Consider the following 17,618-nt stretch of genomic DNA (forward strand, 5'->3'; position numbering starts at 1 on the left):
ACAGCAGATACCTGGAAGGTGGACCACATGAGTGGTCGTGCAAGGGAGGTCATGTCAAGATTAACAGCCCCTCCACGACATTTGTAGGAATCAAACATGGGGGCTCCAGTCCCCCCTCAGGCAACCTGTGTCGCCATAATATGTGTTAAGAGAGTCACGCCGTGAGGTGGCAAAGTGACGACTGGCCCAAACCCTGAAGGAGCTGAAGCCACCCCAGCGGGCTGGCGAGCCAGAGGAGAGATCTACACGCATGACACATGACGGAAGCGAGGCGTGTTTTCGGAAGTTTCCTGTTTGCCGTTGATGCCTGTTCCAAAGTTGTGATCATCATTAGCTCATGCCCACTAAAAAATGCAGCATCCACGACGTGTACGCCCAAAACCCCCAAGGTTTGCCTGCAGACAATGAGTTTTTTCCTGATCGGATGACCTCACTGATACTGTAGACAAATGTCCCTGCACCGGAACTCTACATTCTGCCAGATGCGAGGTCGTGTATGTTATCTCGCTCGACTAATGGATTTTCACTTTTTTCTCCCCGCTTCTCAGCTCCTTGATCCAGAGCCCGTTCCAGCGTTGTGTGGAGTGCAATTTTGAACCGGCTCTGTGTGTGAACCCGGCGGCAACGGAACACGAACAGGCAATGCATATTCGCATTACAGAATCAATGCTACAGGGTGCTGTGCAATACCATCATCATGACGAAGAGGCAGACTCTACTGTTTCGGTCAGGGAAATACCGTTCCCTCTAAAGCGCCTATAGCGTGTCCGTGTTTGACAACATTGGTAAGCAGGCACAGAGCCACACATACGTGGAAACATTGTGTATCTATTCATTGCACGGGAGTCTCCGCCACTGGCCCCAATTATTCGTCGGATGGAGTCCGAGCGACGATGTCTTTTCTGCTACCTATTCACAACCATCCTCTTAAAAGCAGAAAGCTCAGGTCTCGTGGGGAGGCTCTCAAAAGACAATGAATATTCTGTGACGAGGTTAAGTTAGGCGTCCCCTGTCCACCCTGCAATATTCTCGATACATGACAGAAAGACGCCTTGAAACAACATTCTTCCACGACCCTGAGCGACCCCAGCAGTAATCCACTTGCAGAACACATTTTTTAAAGCTCAACCACTCTGGTGGCTTCGCCCGCTACTCTCCCTCCGCCCTTGAACCGAAGCCAAAGCCCTGTGTCCCTTGCCAGTTTCCCCGTCTATCTTGCGCCCTCGCTCTATCGAAAGCATAGCCATAACTATGAAGTTGGTAACAGTGCAGCTGCCACAGGGAGAAGAAGAACAGACAGTTCACTCATTGCACTTGCAAGGCCCCACGCCGCGGAGTGCACTACAACAGTGAGGAATGCATCCTTCACTGAAGGATTCGCACTGAGGCGCCGCAGCTGAGCCCTGCTCGGTTCGCTCGTATCACTGTCGAGATCCTGGTCGTCCTTGTCAGGTCTAGGAGAGGATGCGTTTCGTGGAGTCGTCTCAACAGTACCGTCCATGTTCGGGATGGCTACTTGAGAAGCTGGTTCAGGTGAAATTGCCGGCGAGATTGCGCCACCGTTGGGAGTAGCGGAATCCACCGAAGGCACGTTCTCGCCTTTACCGGACTCCTCTTTTTGTGCTTGATCTTCTTGCTCTAGTTCTGGCAAGGCTCCCGGCCCAGTGGACCCCGACTCACCGTCTGGGGAGGAGTGCTCAGGATCTAGCTCTGGAGCTGGCCCCGAGGTATCCTGGTTTTCTGCGTCGGTACTTCCCTCTGGACGTCCCCCGCCCGGTGTCTCAGTCGAGGTGTTGGTTTGTGGATCCGATCCCGCAGCAAGCACCGTCTTAAAACGAACACAAAAACTTAACCCCTTGCCCAAATCTTTTGCAGGCGGATTCGTAAACATGTACTTCACAACCTCCGAGGATGTCTTCTCATCCTCCCCTGAGGTAGCCTCCTCCCGTACCCAGAAAGGCGTTGAAGACACGGGAAATGTGTCCTTAAAGTTGACGGTCTCAGTAAAATCACACTCTCCGTTCTCAAATCGATATGCAACGCTGTACTGCTCTGACAAAGCATCATCAGAGGTTGTGCTCGGTTCGGGCAGATACTTGGCTTTCCCGGTTTCGTCAATGACCTGGAGGATGCCAGAGGGTCCGAGAGAAAACACCTGCTCCACGTCTCTCTCAAGTCCCCCTTTCGGGATGGTAATGGTGAAATCAGCCTCAGACTTCTGTTCACTTGTTTCTGACGCCACGCACGACAGGACGGCGCCGATGAGCAGGGCCAGCCACACGGCGCGAAATAGCTGCCATTCCATGATGTATTACGAATAACAGTCTTTTACGCGAATAATATGAGACAACAGGCAACGCTTCAGACTCTCCATGCGACGCATCGCTTGCGAATTTTTCGCTGTTGAGACGGATCATGTTCAAATATTTTGTCAGCACGCAGGAGTGCAGTCTTAGCAGACATAAGGACTGAGAGTATGTCGCATTTACAGCTGCCGCCAGCAGCTTGGCCAGGGTCGGCGTTGGCACGACGAGGACAGAGAGTCGTGCATGCCACTGGGCGCGGACTTACGCGCCGCATGTGTCGGCGGCGCGGGTGGGGTGAAGGGGAGCTGCGAGATGAGACCGAAAGAGCGGAGAACCAAGCGTGCAGTTGTTGCCCCTCGATGAATACAACCAAATGGAAGAGGGACTGTCTATTCTTGCAGCTAGACTAACCCGTTTGTTGCAGTTTATTGAGTGCACGCCACTTCCCATGGATTTCATGTCTCCCAAACAAGAGTAGCCAGTCGTTGAAGACGTCGCCAACAGCAACACCCGCCTGATTCCACTACTGACAGACGCCGAGTTAACCTTAGGAGCGGCGGGCGCGGCGGAACGGCCAACACGGTTGCTTCACGCAGAAGGGACCCCACTAAAACTCGACAGTGAAGGCTAACTCAGCCCAAGAGTGTCGCAGCCATTAACGAATTGCGGCAGGGATTCAAGAGGCAATATGCAGGGTGCATATCCAGTAGCATTGTGGAGCCTGAAAAATGGCCCAGATACAAGGGGGACGATAATCGCCCAAGATAGTCTCCGAAGGAGCTCAGGGTTCTCTCACACACCTCCTTTCCTCCATCATTTGTGGCCATGTTGCGGTTGCAGTATCCTTGTCCCTGTCTCCGCAACATACCAATTACGAATGATGCTGTCGTCGCGTGTATGAGAAAGAGACTGTGGCAACTTTGATGCACGTACAGCATGTTTTCTGTGTATGAAGTACACTGTATTCACTGCTGCTGAAGAGAAGCGCTCGTGTACCGGAGGAGTGGGATGTTGCTTCGCTTGAAGATGGCTACGTTATATCGTGTGTAGATTTCTCCTCGAGCCTCTATGCGGCAGCCACATGCTCAATTATTCTACGGGCTCGCCTTCGCTTAGAGCAGAAATACAGTCAGTATCAAGTCCTGTCTCGGAGATGTCGACAGGCGACCGAGCTGCAATTCCATAGTTCGGTTCCCGGATCGGCTGATTGAAATGGCACCAATGGCCCAGTTGGCCGGGAAAACACTATGTGCAAGGCGTGACAAACAATGAGAAAATATGTCAACAGGGAAGTACCGTCGTACAGGACACGATATGGAGAAATGAACCGGTGGTGCATGTGCGCAGATACCTCACGTAGTGTGGCGTTTGTGCTCTCAGCCTAATCAGAGCCCTTGAGTTCTCGATTCGCATCTGCAATTCATAATCTTCTCACCCCGGTTCGTGGGTTGCTCAAACCGGTTCTGTCAAAAAACGCTCCATGAAACACCATCAGCTCTGCCCCGAAAGAGAGTTCCCCCTAGTGAGGATCTGATGCAAATGTGGGCAGGAAGAGACAACGATAAGAAATCAGCAGGCTAGCCCAGCAGATGTGTGGTTGTCTCCAGGTACAATCGACCCTCTGTCGCAGACTCTACAATGCAACCACTCTGGAAAATTCAATGAAGTTCCCAGACCTCCCCTTCTTACGTTGACGAAGCCAAATCTTTCCACCACTTTCACAGTGCCCTCCCGAATACGCGTCTAAAATCAGTCAAATCTAAGAAACCTGCAAGAGTGTGACTGCCACAGTGAGAAGAACAGCCGTAAATGCACCCATTCTACCTTCAGAGCTCCAGGCTGCGGAATGTACTATCAAAGTCAAGTAAGCCTCTTCCGTGGCAGGCGTCTCGTCAAGCCGTCGCAATGGCGCACCGTTGTGTCCTCGAATGGCAATCCCGACAGCATCACCGTCCTCGATTGCAGGCGGCGTTCCTTCTGTGGTGTTCTGCGTAAATTCGGCTACAGAATGTGATTCAAGGTCCTGTTCTGTGCCCTCTGGAGGCAGCTCCGGTGATGATGCGTTTATACCGGTAGTACCGGAGGGTACGCTGGATAAGTTAGGGTTCGGTTTTTGGGCCGCTTGTTCATGCCCTTCCGCCTTCCCATCTTCCCCAGCGGAAGAATCTTGGTGTCCACCGGATCCAGGTAAACTTGGAGACGGTTCTGGCGGCTGATCTGCATTTGGTCGATTCTCTTGACCATCTTCGTTGCTTGGGACATCCGGCTCTGGCCTGACAGTGCTTGGCGGTCGTGAGTTGGAATCGCCATTAGACGTCCTGGAGGTTGTGGATGTGGTTACTGAATCCGACCCCGTAGCCAGCACCGTCTTGAACCGCACACAAAAACTCGAACCCCCACCTAAATACTCTGCAGACGGATTCGTAAACGTGTACCTCAATGGTCCTCCCATGGATGCACCCTCAGTCTCCACCGAATCCGACTCTTCGAGAACCCACATTGGTTTTGTGTACCCTTGAAATGCATCCTTGAACTCGACAGTCTGGGTGAAATCACACGCTCCATTCTCAAATCGATACGCGGCAGGGTACGACTCCGCCAAAGACTCATCCGAGGATGTGCTCGGTTCCGGCAGATACTTGGCTTTCCCGGTTTCGTCGATGACCTGGAGCGTGCTGGACGGTCCGAGATAAAAGACTTGCTCCACGTCCCTCTCGAGTCCCTCTTTCGGGATGGTGGTTGTGAAATCTGCCGCAGGCTTCTGTTCACTTGTTTCTGACGCGACGCACGACAGGACGGTGCCCAGGAGCAGGGTCAGACACACAGCTCGAAATAACTGTCTTTGCATGGTGACTATGGTTCTGAGTGTATCATGACAGTAGCCTCAGTCCAAAGGCACCCTTTACGCACTCCCCACGATGGGATGGACAGTGAAGGAGTATCCTTAAGTTATTTTAGCTGTGGTAACCGAATTATGCTCTTTTTTAGCGAGGAAGAAATGCAGGTTCTTTAGGCCTCGCTCTGCCCAGTTGTGGTGGGGACGGGACGAGGCTCAGAGTTGGTAGGCGGAAAGCGGCGGGACGTAGAGCCGCGTCGCTCGCTGGGCGCGAAAGGAGCGAAAGCACGCGGTAGCTGGGAATTTGACATGAAGAGCCCGGCTGAACGGAGAAGAATAGATCTAGCGTCTAGCTTATAGAGACACAATGTTATTGGATACAAGGAGAGCTCCTTAAAAATTGGAAAGGGCGAGGTTTGTGGACGAGCGTTGGATGTGTGTCACATTGCGGCGAGTTGCGCGACCCCCTCTTCCGCGCTTCGTGCCTGAAAACCACGGCAGCGACAACTGCCGGCCAAAACCGAGCCAGTGACCTTAGCAGCGATGACCGCCGGAGGGTGTTCACAAAGAAGGTCAGCTGAAATGCTTCAGGAAGAAGTGTGTCCCCATTCTGACTCTGAAGGCTAAACCACTCCGTGACAGTCGGAATCGTTAGCGATCAGCGGAGAGAACGTCGAAGGCAATAGGAGTGAGCCAGTGTCTCGAAATATAGTGGTCGAGGTACACGTCAATCGCCAGCACACGCGTGAATCTCCGAAGAGAGGCTCGATAAACACTCGCAGCTCTTCTCCGCTTCATTAAAGAGTCACCCCCACGTTGTTGCTTTCAACAGCGCAAGCACTCGACAACACACCACTTCACCATAATGCTGCTGTCAGCGTGTATGCACAAAAACGTGACAACGGAGGGCGTGGCCACATACACGACTTAACTGGTCTCCTGTACGAGCGAACATTTTCTTCGCTCCTCCGTCTTTCTTCCACTTGCTTAACACCACAAATGTGTCACCAGCGTCCAGAACAGTCAAGCAGTCACCAACATTCCCAGGCTGACGCGAGGTAGGAAGGCGTTTGAGCAAGAGCTTCACAGTTCCGTTGCAAGATGAACTGAATCTAGAGTTTTCAGACAGACCGTGTGGAGCGGTGTCCAGGAAAGAGAATTTACGCCCAAACGGAACTGCCGCGCACGGTCACTACCGCGACACGAAACGAGGATGCGAACAAGTTATGCATATGCAGAGGTAGCTAACCAAGTGGCGCGATTAAGCGGTCGACCTCTTAGCTCCCTCAAGCTGAGATCAGGATTTTAGACTCCCAACACAAAAGGTGACAAAGAAAATACTCTTTTAACCAGGCAGAGATCTGGTTGTCTCCCGGTAAACCCATCACTCAGACACACAGTTAACCATGCAACCACTCTGGTAAATTCAAAAAAGTTCCCAGACTTCCCCGTCTTAGATTGACGAAGCCAAACCCTTTCCTCACCTGCATTCCCCCCTCCCGAATTCGCGCCCACACTCGGTCACATCTACAAAAAGTGCAATCCTGTGGCTACCGCAGTGAGGAGAAGACCCAGCGGTGCGCCCATTCCGCCTGCAGAGCCCCAAGCTGCGGAGTGCACCACAACAGTCAAGTACGCCTCTTTCACTGCAGGCGTGTCAGCCAACCGTCTCAATGGAGCGCGGTTGTCTTCTCCCTTGCCACTCTGGACTTCATGGCCGTTTTCGGTTGCGGACAACGTGGTTTCTGCCGACTTCTCTGTAGATGTGGAGAGAGGAGAAGATTCTGGCACGTTCTTTCTTAGAACGTCAGTTTTGCGATTCAGGTCTCGACTATCCTGTTTGGAAAGTGAGCTGCTTCCCTGAGAAACGTCCGGTGCAGGGACACTCTGATGGTGACTATCCTGTCCTTGTTCAGACCCTGGACCGCCGCTACCTGGGTTGTTCTGTGCAGGTTCCTTATCTGACGTCCCGGAGGGAGGCGCGGGAGCCTCTTCAGTCTGGTCCTTGGGATTCTCGTCACCACCGCCACTGTCTGCATCAGGCAATTCACCACTCGGGTAACCCCCCGAACCCGAAGACTCAGCTGTCGAAGGAGTGGACGTGCTGGTTTCTGCATCCGAACCGGCAGCCACCACCGTCTTGAACCGTACACAAAAACTCAAACCCCCACCCAGATATTCCTCCGGAGGATTCGTAAACGTGTACCTCACAGGCCCTCTCACGGATACCTTCCCACTCTCCACCGAATCCGAGTCCTCGTGAACCCATAGTGGCTTTGTGTACCCAGGAAATGCATCCTTGAACTCGATTGTCTTGCTGAAATCACACGCTCCGTTATCAAATCGATACACGGCACTGTACGGGCCCGACGACGCCCCATCAACACTTTGGCTGGGTTCGGGAAGATAGACGGCTTTCCCGGTTTCGTCGATAACCTGCAGAGTGCTGGATGGTCCAAGCGAGAAGACTTGCTCTAGGTCCCTCTGGAGCCCTTCTTTCGGGATGGTGGTTTTGAAATCAGCCTCAGTCTCCAGTCCAGTTGTGTCAGAAGCGACGCACGACAGGACGGTGCCCAGGATCAGGGTCAAACACGCGGCTCGAAATAACTGTCTTTCCATGACGACTACGGATCGAAATAGTATAGGAATGGGGCGTGAGTCACCTGTGAAGGGCCGAGAAGCTGCCCGCGATGTGAAAGGGATAAAATGCGTTTTCTAGGCTTCTTCTGTTTCGAATTATCGATCTCTTGGGCTCATGTGCCGCATGCAACAGTGAGGCTGTGAGCGCGCTAGACGGGGGGCCGAGTTGCTCGGAGGGCGCGGATTTCGGTTGCGGCATGCGCTTGAATGGGGGCCAACGGGGCTGATGGTCAACTGGGATGGCGATCAGCACAAATGAGGAGGAGAGTACAGTGTGCGGTTAGCGTGCAGGTAATATAGACGACTATTCAACACGATGCACCCCGCTTTGGTGAGATTTTTGGGATGATTGAATTTTGGGGTGAGTGAAATCCAACACCTTTAGCATTTCATGCAGTCCAGTGGGGTCGTGGTGCACAGCAACCATGAAGAACTCGGATGTCTGTATCTCATAGCTGGGGCCATCTTCAGTGAGTAAGGTATTGCAAGTGCAAAGGGCTCAGCCGCCTGGTGCCTTACTCTGCACCGTAGCGACGGTGGTATCGGCAGCGGTGCTAGTGACCACGGCGTGCGGACGCCGACAACTAGCGAGGGCATTTCCGTGGAGTGTGCCTGGAACGATGTCGCACGTGTCCACGAAACACAGGACCCCAATAGGAGGGGGATATGAGGGCGACATCAGTTGCCGAATGTTGCAGTTTCAATCGATCAGCCCGAAGGTGCCAGGGGGAGAGGAACGGGTGACATAACCGGAACAAGGCAGCACGAGGACACTCGCCACAGAAGTACAGGTTGAAGGATCGGCACACAAAACGCGACTCGTTTCTGGCCGCTTCGAACAAATTTCGACGTGTGTTGCGGAGTTGCCGCTGCCAGCACCTCAACTCTCCATGTTAACCACAATGTTGTCATCTCGTGACTTCACCAACTGCGTGCATACCGCCGAGCGTGCAGGCACTGTAGCTGTGCTGGGGAGGGTTGTGTTCTCTGCTGATACAGGGAATTCGTCCGTCACCGAATTGGTGCATTTCTGCATCAGTTTCAATAACTTCCATGTTGGCAAGTTTCGCTGGAGGTCCTGTGTTCGCTCGTGGGCATCCGGTATCTCCTTGGACTAGCAGTGCATCGCGTGCGTACGCCGACGGCATCTACTTGCATTGGCAGTCACCCGTGCGAACAAGGGGACTTGCCACTTCATACTTCCACTGAAACTTCAACTGCATCCCCACCTGTGCTTGAACCGCTCATCATAAAACAAGAGTTTGCTGTGGGGAGTCCCTAAGAATGACAGATTCTCCCAGCGGGGTTCCGCGATTCTGTAGTGCCATCAATGCATCATCGTGTATGGGCTTTCGCACCTGATACGACCGGGCCTTCCGGTGACACACTGGTATACCTATTTGTCCAAGGCAATAAACAATGCGCAATTGACCAGTCCTTAGCTGGCGTAGACCAATGTCATCTTCTGCACCGCCTCCCTCAGCCCAAGCAGCCGGCTTTCTGAAGCGTGGCTTCCTGAACCAGAGCTTTTGCCACAGGCGCAACCCTGTTACGGATAAGACGGTCATGCCCATGTTGCCAACAAAAGAGCCAGGAGGCTGACACTGCAAGTCAACAGAACTTTGCCTGCCTGCGGCGTCCTCTGCTCAGTTGCACTACACCGTACAACCAGAATGGTTGTTTCGATCGCAGCGCCTCAGGGCCCGTTGTTCCGCTGCCGAAACCTTCCGTCACCATCTTCTTGCCGCCGTTCCCCCTCACCTACCCGGCACCCGTTGGCTGCCAACCCATGCAAATTCGAGCACACAGTTAGGAAATCGGCAACAGCGTAGCTGCTGCAGCGAGAAGAAAAACTGATGTTGCACTCAATCCATTTGCAAAGACCCACGCCGCCGAGTGAACTAGGATGGTCAAGTACGCCTCTTTCCCTGCATTAGTCTCACTGAGGCGCCTCGAAAGAGTGCCGCTCTTTTCGCTAACACTGCCCTCCTGGCCATCCGCGCGTGCGTTTGCGTCTCCTGTGACTTGGCCATCCTCCGGCACTGAGACATCAATAGTTGGAGTTGATGTTTCGATAGGTGCTGACGTAGGAGACTGCACTTTGTCTCCTGATGTCTCCTCAGTGGAGAAGGGAGCTGGGGTTGCTGCAGGGTTCTCGTTTGCTTTCGGGGCACCACTCTCTGGCTGTGATCCCCCACCGTGCCGCAGACGTTGGGCACCATTGTGCTCAGTATGCGGCTCTGCAGCGTCATTTCTATCGTTGTCGATTCGAACTGTGCTTGGGGCTGGTTCAGCGCTTTCACCCCGACCGCCTTCTCCCAGATCCTCAACGCCGTGCGAGCCAGACCCACCACCACCACCGCCACTTGCCCCAGCGCCTCCACCAGAACCCACGTGTTGATCCCCAGGCAACAGGTGCTCCTCCTCTTCCGGGGGTGTTTCCGTTTGCGAATCATTTGAAGAATCCGAAGATGTCGCCGTGGTCGACGTGCTGGTTTCTGCATCCGAACCGGCAGCCACCACCGTCTTGAACCGTACACAAAAACTCAAACCCCCACCCAGATATTCCGCCGGAGGATTCGTAAACGTGTACCTCACAGGCCCTCTCACGGATACCTTCCCACTCTCCACCGAATCCGAGTCCTCGTGAACCCATAGTGGCTTTGTGTACCCAGGAAATGCATCCTTGAACTCGATTGTCTTGCTGAAATCACACGCTCCGTTATCAAATCGATACGCGGCACTGTACGGGCCCGACGACGCCCCATCAACACTTTGGCTGGGTTCGGGAAGATAGACGGCTTTCCCGGTTTCGTCGATAACCTGCAGAGTGCTGGATGGTCCAAGCGAGAAGACTTGCTCTAGGTCCCTCTGGAGCCCTTCTTTCGGGATGGTGGTTTTGAAATCAGCCTCAGTCTCCAGTCCAGTTGTGTCAGAAGCGACGCACGACAGGACGGTGCCCAAGATCAGGGTCAAACACGCGGCTCGAAATAACTGTCTTTCCATGACGACTACGGATCGAAATAGTATAGGAATGGGGCGTGAGTCATCTGTGAGGGGCCGAGAAGCTGCCCGCGATGTGAAAGGGATAAAATGCGTTTTCTAGGCTTCTTCTGTTTCGAATTATCGATCTCTTGGCTCATGTGCCGCATGCAACAGTGAGGCTGTGAGCGCGCTAGACGGGGGGCCGAGTTGCTCGCAGGGCGCAGATTTCGGTTGCGGCATGCGCTTGAATGGGGGCCAACCGGGCTGATGGTCAACGGGGCTGGCGATCAGCACAAATGAGGAGGAGAGTACAGTGTGCGGTTAGCGTGCAGGTAATATAGACGACTATTCAACACGATGCACCCCGCTTTGGTGAGATTTTTGGGATGATTGAATTTTGGGGTGAGTGAAATCCAACACCTTTAGCATTTCATGCAGTCCAGTGGGGTCGTGGTGCACAGCAACCATGAAGAACTCGGATGTCTGTATCTCATAGCTGGGGCCATCTTCAGTGAGTAAGGTATTGCAAGTGCAAAGGGCTCAGCCGCCTGGTGCCTTACTCTGCACCGTAGCGACGGTGGTATCGGCAGCGGTGCTAGTGACCACGGCGTGCGGACGCCGACAACTAGCGAGGGCATTTCCGTGGAGTGTGCCTGGAACGATGTCGCACGTGTCCACGAAACACAGGACCCCAATAGGAGGGGGATATGAGGGCGACATCAATTGCCGAATGTTGCAGTTTCAATCGATCAGCCCGAAGGTGCCAGGGGGAGAGGAACGGGTGACATAACCGGAACAAGGCAGCACGAGGACACTCGCCACAGAAGTACAGGTTGAAGGATCGGCACACAAAACGCGACTCGCTTCTGGCCGCTTCGAACAAATTTCGACGTGTGTTGCGGAGTTGCCGCTGCCAGCACCTCAACTCTCCATGTTAACCACAATGTTGTCATCTCGTGACTTCACCAACTGCGTGCATAACGCCGAGCGAGCAGGCACTGTAGCTGTGCTGGGGACGGTTGAGTTCTCTGCTGATACAGGGAATTCGTCCGTCACCGAATTGGTGCATTTCTGCATCAGTTTCAATAACTTCCATGTTGGCAAGTTTCGCTGGAGGTCCTGTGTTCGCTCGTGGGCATCCGGTATCTCCTTGGACTAGCAGTGCATCGCGTGCGTACGCCGACGGCATCTACTTGCATTGGCAGTCACCCGTGCGAACAAGGGGACTTGCCACTTCATACTTCCACTGAAACTTCAACTGCATCCCCACCTGTGCTTGAACCGCTCATCATAAAACAAGAGTTTGCTGTGGGGAGTCCCTAAGAATGACAGATTCTCCCAGCGGGGTTCCGCGATTCTGTAGTGCCATCAATGCATCATCGTGTATGGGCTTTCGCACCTGATACGACCGGGCCTTCCGGTGACACACTGGTATACCTATTTGTCCAAGGCAATAAACAATGCGCAATTGACCAGTCCTTAGCTGGCGTAGACCAATGTCATCTTCTGCACCGCCTCCCTCAGCCCAAGCAGCCGGCTTTCTGAAGCGTGGCTTCCTGAACCAGAGCTTTTGCCACAGGCGCAACCCTGTTACGGATAAGACGGTCATGCCCATGTTGCCAACAAAAGAGCCAGGAGGCTGACACTGCAAGTCAACAGAACTTTGCCTGCCTGCGGCGTCCTCTGCTCAGTTGCACTACATCGTACAACCAGAATGGTTGTTTCGATTACAGCGCCTCAGGGCCCGTTGTTCCGCTGCCGAAACCTTCCGTCACCATCTTCTTGCCGCCGTTCCCCCTCACCTACCCCGCACCCGTTGGCTGCCAACCCATGCAAATTCGAGCACACAGTTAGGCAATCGGCAACAGCGTAGCTGCTGCAGCGAGAAGAAAAACTGATGTTGCACTCAATCCATTTGCAAAGTCCCACGACGCCGAGTGAACTAGGATGGTCAAGTACGCCTCTTTCCCTGCATTAGTCTCACTGAGGCGCCTCGAAAGAGTGCCGCTCTTTTCGCTAACACTGCCCTCCTGGCCATCCGCGCGTGCGTTTGCGTCTCCTGTGACTTGGCCATCCTCCGGCACTGAGACATCAATAGTTGGAGTTGATGTTTCGGTAGGTGCTGACGTAGGAGACTGCACTTTGTCTCCTGATGTCTCCTCAGTGGAGAAGGGAGCTGGGGTTGCTGCAGGGTTCTCGTTTGCTTTAGGGGCACCACTCTCTGGCTGTGATCCCCCACCGTGCCGCAGATTTTGAGCACCTTTGAGCTCAGAAGGAAGTCTTTCAACGTCGACCTTTTCATCAGGGTCGGTTGGCTCTTTACGGGGTCCTTTCTCACCGTGTCGACCATCCACGCGGCCCGCCGACCCAGGCTTTCCAGCACCGCTACCACCACCGCCACCACCCCCGGAACTATCTCCTTCAGTCCCGCTTTGATTACTACCTTGCTGAGACCCCTGCTGCTCTGGCGAGGGAGTGGCCTGTGGCGGCTCACTTGAAGAATCTGCAGAAGATGTCGCCGTGGTCGATGTGCTGGTTTCTGCATCCGAACCGGCGGCCATCACCGTCTTGAACCGTACACAAAAACTCAAACCCCCACCCAGATATTCCGCCGGAGGATTCGTAAACGTGTACCTCACAGGCCCTCTCACGGATACCTTCCCACTCTCCACCGAATCCGACTCCTCGTGAACCCATAGTGGCTTTGTGTACCCAGGAAATGCATCCTTGAACTCGATTGTCTTGCTGAAATCACACGCTCCGTTATCAAATCGATACGCGGCACTGTACGGGCCCGACGACGCCCCATCAACACTTTGGCTGGGTTCGGGAAGATAGACGGCTTTCCCGGTTTCGTCGATAACCTGCAGAGTGCTGGATGGTCCAAGCGAGAAGACTTGCTCTAGGTCCCTCTGGAGCCCTTCTTTCGGGATGGTGGTTTTGAAATCAGCCTCAGTCTCCAGTCCAGTTGTGTCAGAAGCGACGCACGACAGGACGGTGCCCAAGATCAGGGTCAAACACGCGGCTCGAAATAACTGTCTTTCCATGACGACTACGGATCGAAATAGTATAGGAATGGGGCGTGAGTCATCTGTGAAGGGCCGAGAAGCTGCCCGCGATGTGAAAGGGATAAAATGCGTTTTCTAGGCTTCTTCTGTTTCGAATTATCGATCTCTTGGGCTCATGTGCCGCATGCAACAGTGAGGCTGTGAGCGCGCTAGACGGGGGGCCGAGTTGCTCGCAGGGCGCGGATTTCGGTTGCCGCACGCGCTTGAATGGGGGCCAACGGGGCTGATGGTCAACGGGGCTGATGGTCAACTGGGATGGCGATCAGCACAAATGAGGAGGAGAGTACAGTGTGCGGTTAGCGTGCAGGTAATATAGACGACTATTCAACACGATGCACCCCGCTTTGGTGAGATTTTTGGGATGATTGAATTTTGGGGTGAGTGAAATCCAACACCTTTAGCATTTCATGCAGTCCAGTGGGGTCGTGGTGCACAGCAACCATGAAGAACTCGGATGTCTGTATCTCATAGCTGGGGCCATCTTCAGTGAGTAAGGTATTGCAAGTGCAAAGGGCTCAGCCGCCTGGTGCCTTACTCTGCACCGTAGCGACGGTGGTATCGGCAGCGGTGCTAGTGACCACGGCGTGCGGACGCCGACAACTAGCGAGGGCATTTCCGTGGAGTGTGCCTGGAACGATGTCGCACGTGTCCACGAAACACAGGACCCCAATAGGAGGGGGATATGAGGGCGACATCAATTGCCGAATGTTGCAGTTTCAATCGATCAGTCCGAAGGTGCCAGGGGGAGAGGAACGGGTGACATAACCGGAACAAGGCAGCACGAGGACACTCGCCACAGAAGTACAGGTTGAAGGATCGGCACACAAAACGCGACTCGCTTCTGGCCGCTTCGAACAAATTTCGACGTGTGTTGCGGAGTTGCCGCTGCCAGCACCTCAACTCTCCATGTTAACCACAATGTTGTCATCTCGTGACTTCACCAACTGCGTGCATACCGCCGAGCGTGCAGGCACTGTAGCTGTGCTGGGGAGGGTTGTGTTCTCTGCTGCTACAGGGAATTCGTCCGCCAACGAATTGGTGCATTTCTGCATCAGTTTCAATAACTTCCATGTTGGCAAGTTTCGCTGGAGGTCCTGTGTTCGCTCGTGGGCATCCGGTATCTCCTTGGACTAGCAGTGCATCGCGTGCGTACGCCGACGGCATCTACTTGCATTGGCAGTCACCCGTGCGAACAAGGGGACTTGCCACTTCATACTTCCACTGAAACTTCAACTGCATCCCCACCTGTACTTGAACCGCTCATCATAAAACAAGAGTTTGCTGTGGGGAGTCCCTAAGAATGACAGATTCTCCCAGCGGGGTTCCGCGATTCTGTAGTGCCATCAATGCATCATCGTGTATGGGCTTTCGCACCTGATACGACCGGGCCTTCCGGTGACACACTGGTATACCTATTTGTCCAAGGCAATAAACAATGCGCAATTGACCAGTCCTTAGCTGGCGTAGACCAATGTCATCTTCTGCACCGCCTCCCTCAGCCCAAGCAGCCGGCTTTCTGAAGCGTGGCTTCCTGAACCAGAGCTTTTGCCACAGGCGCAACCCTGTTACGGATAAGACGGTCATGCCCATGTTGCCAACAAAAGAGCCAGGAGGCTGACACTGCAAGTCAACAGAACTTTGCCTGCCTGCGGCGTCCTCTGCTCAGTTGCACTACACCGTACAACCAGAATGGTTGTTTCGATTACAGCGCCTCAGGGCCCGTTGTTCCGCTGCCGAAACCTTCCGTCACCATCTTCTTGCCGCCGTTCTCCCTCACCTACCCCGCACCCGTTGGCTGCCATGCAAATTCGAGCACACAGTTAGGCAATCGGCAACAGCGTAGCTGCTGCAGCGAGAAGAAAAACTGATGTTGCACTCAATCCATTTGCAAAGTCCGACGCCGCCGAGTGAACTAGGATGGTCAAGTACGCCTCTTTCCCTGCATTAGTATCACTGAGGCGCCTCGAAAGAGTGCCGCTCTTTTCGCTAACACTGTCCTCCTGGCCATCCGCGCGTGCGTTTGCGTCTCCTGTGACTTGGCCATCCTCCGGCACTGAGACATCAATAGTTGGAGTTGATGTTTCGGTAGGTGCTGACGTAGGAGACTGCACTTTGTCTCCTGATGTCTCCTCAGTGGAGAAGGGAGCTGGGGTTGCTGCAGGGTTCTCGTTTGCTTTAGGGGCACCACTCTGTGGCTGTGATCCCCCACCGTGCCGAAGACGTTGGGCACCTTTGAGCTCAGAAGGGAGTCTTAGAACGTCGACCTTTTCACCATGGTCGGTTGGCTCCTTACGGGTTTTTTTGTCACCGTTTTCACCAGCCACGGGGCCCGCCGACCCAGGCTCTCCAGCACCGCTACCACCACCGCCACCACCCCCGGAACCACCTCCTTCAGCCCCGCTTTGATCCTCACCTTGCTGAGGCTCCGGCTGCTCTAGCGGGGGAGCGGCCGGTGGCGGCTCAGTTGAAGAATCCGCAGAAGATGTCGAAGGAGTGGACGTGCTGGTTTCTGCATCCGAACCGGCAGCCACCACCGTCTTGAACCGTACACAAAAACTCAAACCCCCACCCAGATATTCCGCCGGAGGATTCGTAAACGTGTACCTCACAGGCCCTCCCACGGATACCTTCTCACTCTCCACCGAATCCGACTCTTCGTGAACCCATAGTGGCTTTGTGTACCCAGGAAATGCATCCTTGAACTCGATTGTCTTGCTGAAATCACACGCTCCGTTATCAAATCGATACGCGGCACTGTACGGGCCCGACGACGCCTCAGCATGACTTTCGATGGTTTCGGGAAGGTACTTGGCATTGCCGGTTTCGTCGATGACCTGGAGCGTGGCGGAAGGTCCGAGGGAAAACACTTGCTCCACGTCCCTCTCGAGTCCTTCTGTCGGGATGGTGGTTGTGAAATCTGCCTCAGCCGTCGGTTTGCTTGTTTGTGACGCCATGCACGACAGGACGGTGCCCATGAGCAGGGTCAGGCACACGGCTCGAAATATCTGGCGTTCCATGACGACTATGGAAAGGAATATTTCATGCATCTGATTTCTGACAACAACCAACGCTTTAGACACTCCCTGCGGCACGACCAGAAATGCAGGAGAGTTCTTCAAACGTTTTTGTAGTCGTAGCGGAAATAAGTTCCGGTATGTTTGCAGCATGCAGAAATGTAGCCGTGGCAGACCTCTTGAAAAGAGCATGTGCCACTTCTCTCGCGGTGGTGCGGTGCAGGACGAGGGTCAAGGTGGGCGGTCTGATGACAGTCGGGCCGTAGCCGCGCGTGGCTCGCTGGGCGCTGATTCGGGCACGGCATGCGTTAGACACGGGGGGGGGGCAGGGTGAGGCCGGATGATCAGAGATGCATGAATTTAGCATCTAGCCGATCATGCAAAAAACGTTAATGGAAGTGGTGGTACCCTTTCAGCCACGGGGCTAGAGAGTCTGGAGGTCTATTGAATGTGCGACGCATGCCGTCCCTGTGCAAATCATCACCGCCAGAGCAGCACGTCAGTGGAGACCTCGCCAGCGGCAACTCCCGCCTGATCCCCGCGATTGGGAACTGCTGAGGGGAGCTCCAGATAAGGCGCAGCGAGAAGGCCATCGCATATGCTTATCGGCGAGAGGACTCCAGTAGGGGTTCGGCAATGAAGTGTAAGCCAGAACAAGCCATTCTCAATCGTAAAGGGCAGCTGAGAGAATGCGAGAGGCGATAGGCGGGTGGCACATCCGTTAGGGTTGAGGAGCCTCCCGCAGAATGCCCGAGGTACACGTCGAAAT

General features: G+C 54.1%; 6 protein-coding genes across 6 annotated transcripts; all 6 read right to left on the minus strand.

The window, feature by feature from the left end:
• Positions 1 to 1,249: 1,249 nt before the first annotated feature.
• NCLIV_067630 (uncharacterized protein) lies at positions 1,250 to 2,305 on the minus strand (the record flags this gene model as incomplete). The annotated part of the gene is made up of 1 exon (XM_003886314.1): positions 1,250 to 2,305. One exon carries the CDS (start codon positions 2,303 to 2,305, stop codon positions 1,250 to 1,252), a length of 1,056 nt encoding a protein of 351 aa, XP_003886363.1.
• Positions 2,306 to 4,065: 1,760 nt separating this feature from the next.
• On the minus strand, positions 4,066 to 5,154 carry NCLIV_067640 (uncharacterized protein; the record flags this gene model as incomplete). The annotated part of the gene is made up of 1 exon (XM_003886315.1): positions 4,066 to 5,154. The coding sequence occupies one exon, from the start codon at positions 5,152 to 5,154 to the stop codon at positions 4,066 to 4,068; it is 1,089 nt and encodes a 362-aa protein (XP_003886364.1).
• Positions 5,155 to 6,669: 1,515 nt separating this feature from the next.
• NCLIV_067650 (uncharacterized protein) lies at positions 6,670 to 7,761 on the minus strand (the record flags this gene model as incomplete). Its single annotated transcript, XM_003886316.1, has 1 exon — positions 6,670 to 7,761. One exon carries the CDS (start codon positions 7,759 to 7,761, stop codon positions 6,670 to 6,672), a length of 1,092 nt encoding a protein of 363 aa, XP_003886365.1.
• Positions 7,762 to 9,591: 1,830 nt separating this feature from the next.
• On the minus strand, positions 9,592 to 10,788 carry NCLIV_067660 (uncharacterized protein; the record flags this gene model as incomplete). Its single annotated transcript, XM_003886317.1, has 1 exon — positions 9,592 to 10,788. One exon carries the CDS (start codon positions 10,786 to 10,788, stop codon positions 9,592 to 9,594), a length of 1,197 nt encoding a protein of 398 aa, XP_003886366.1.
• Positions 10,789 to 12,617: 1,829 nt separating this feature from the next.
• On the minus strand, positions 12,618 to 13,814 carry NCLIV_067670 (uncharacterized protein; the record flags this gene model as incomplete). Its single annotated transcript, XM_003886318.1, has 1 exon — positions 12,618 to 13,814. The coding sequence occupies one exon, from the start codon at positions 13,812 to 13,814 to the stop codon at positions 12,618 to 12,620; it is 1,197 nt and encodes a 398-aa protein (XP_003886367.1).
• Positions 13,815 to 15,655: 1,841 nt separating this feature from the next.
• Positions 15,656 to 16,852, minus strand: NCLIV_067680 (uncharacterized protein; the record flags this gene model as incomplete). Its single annotated transcript, XM_003886319.1, has 1 exon — positions 15,656 to 16,852. One exon carries the CDS (start codon positions 16,850 to 16,852, stop codon positions 15,656 to 15,658), a length of 1,197 nt encoding a protein of 398 aa, XP_003886368.1.
• Between the last annotated feature and the right edge of the window lie 766 nt (positions 16,853 to 17,618).

This window comes from Neospora caninum, chromosome XII (assembly GCF_000208865.1).
Source record: "Neospora caninum Liverpool complete genome, chromosome XII".
Taxonomy (NCBI): Eukaryota; Apicomplexa; class Conoidasida; order Eucoccidiorida; family Sarcocystidae; genus Neospora; species Neospora caninum.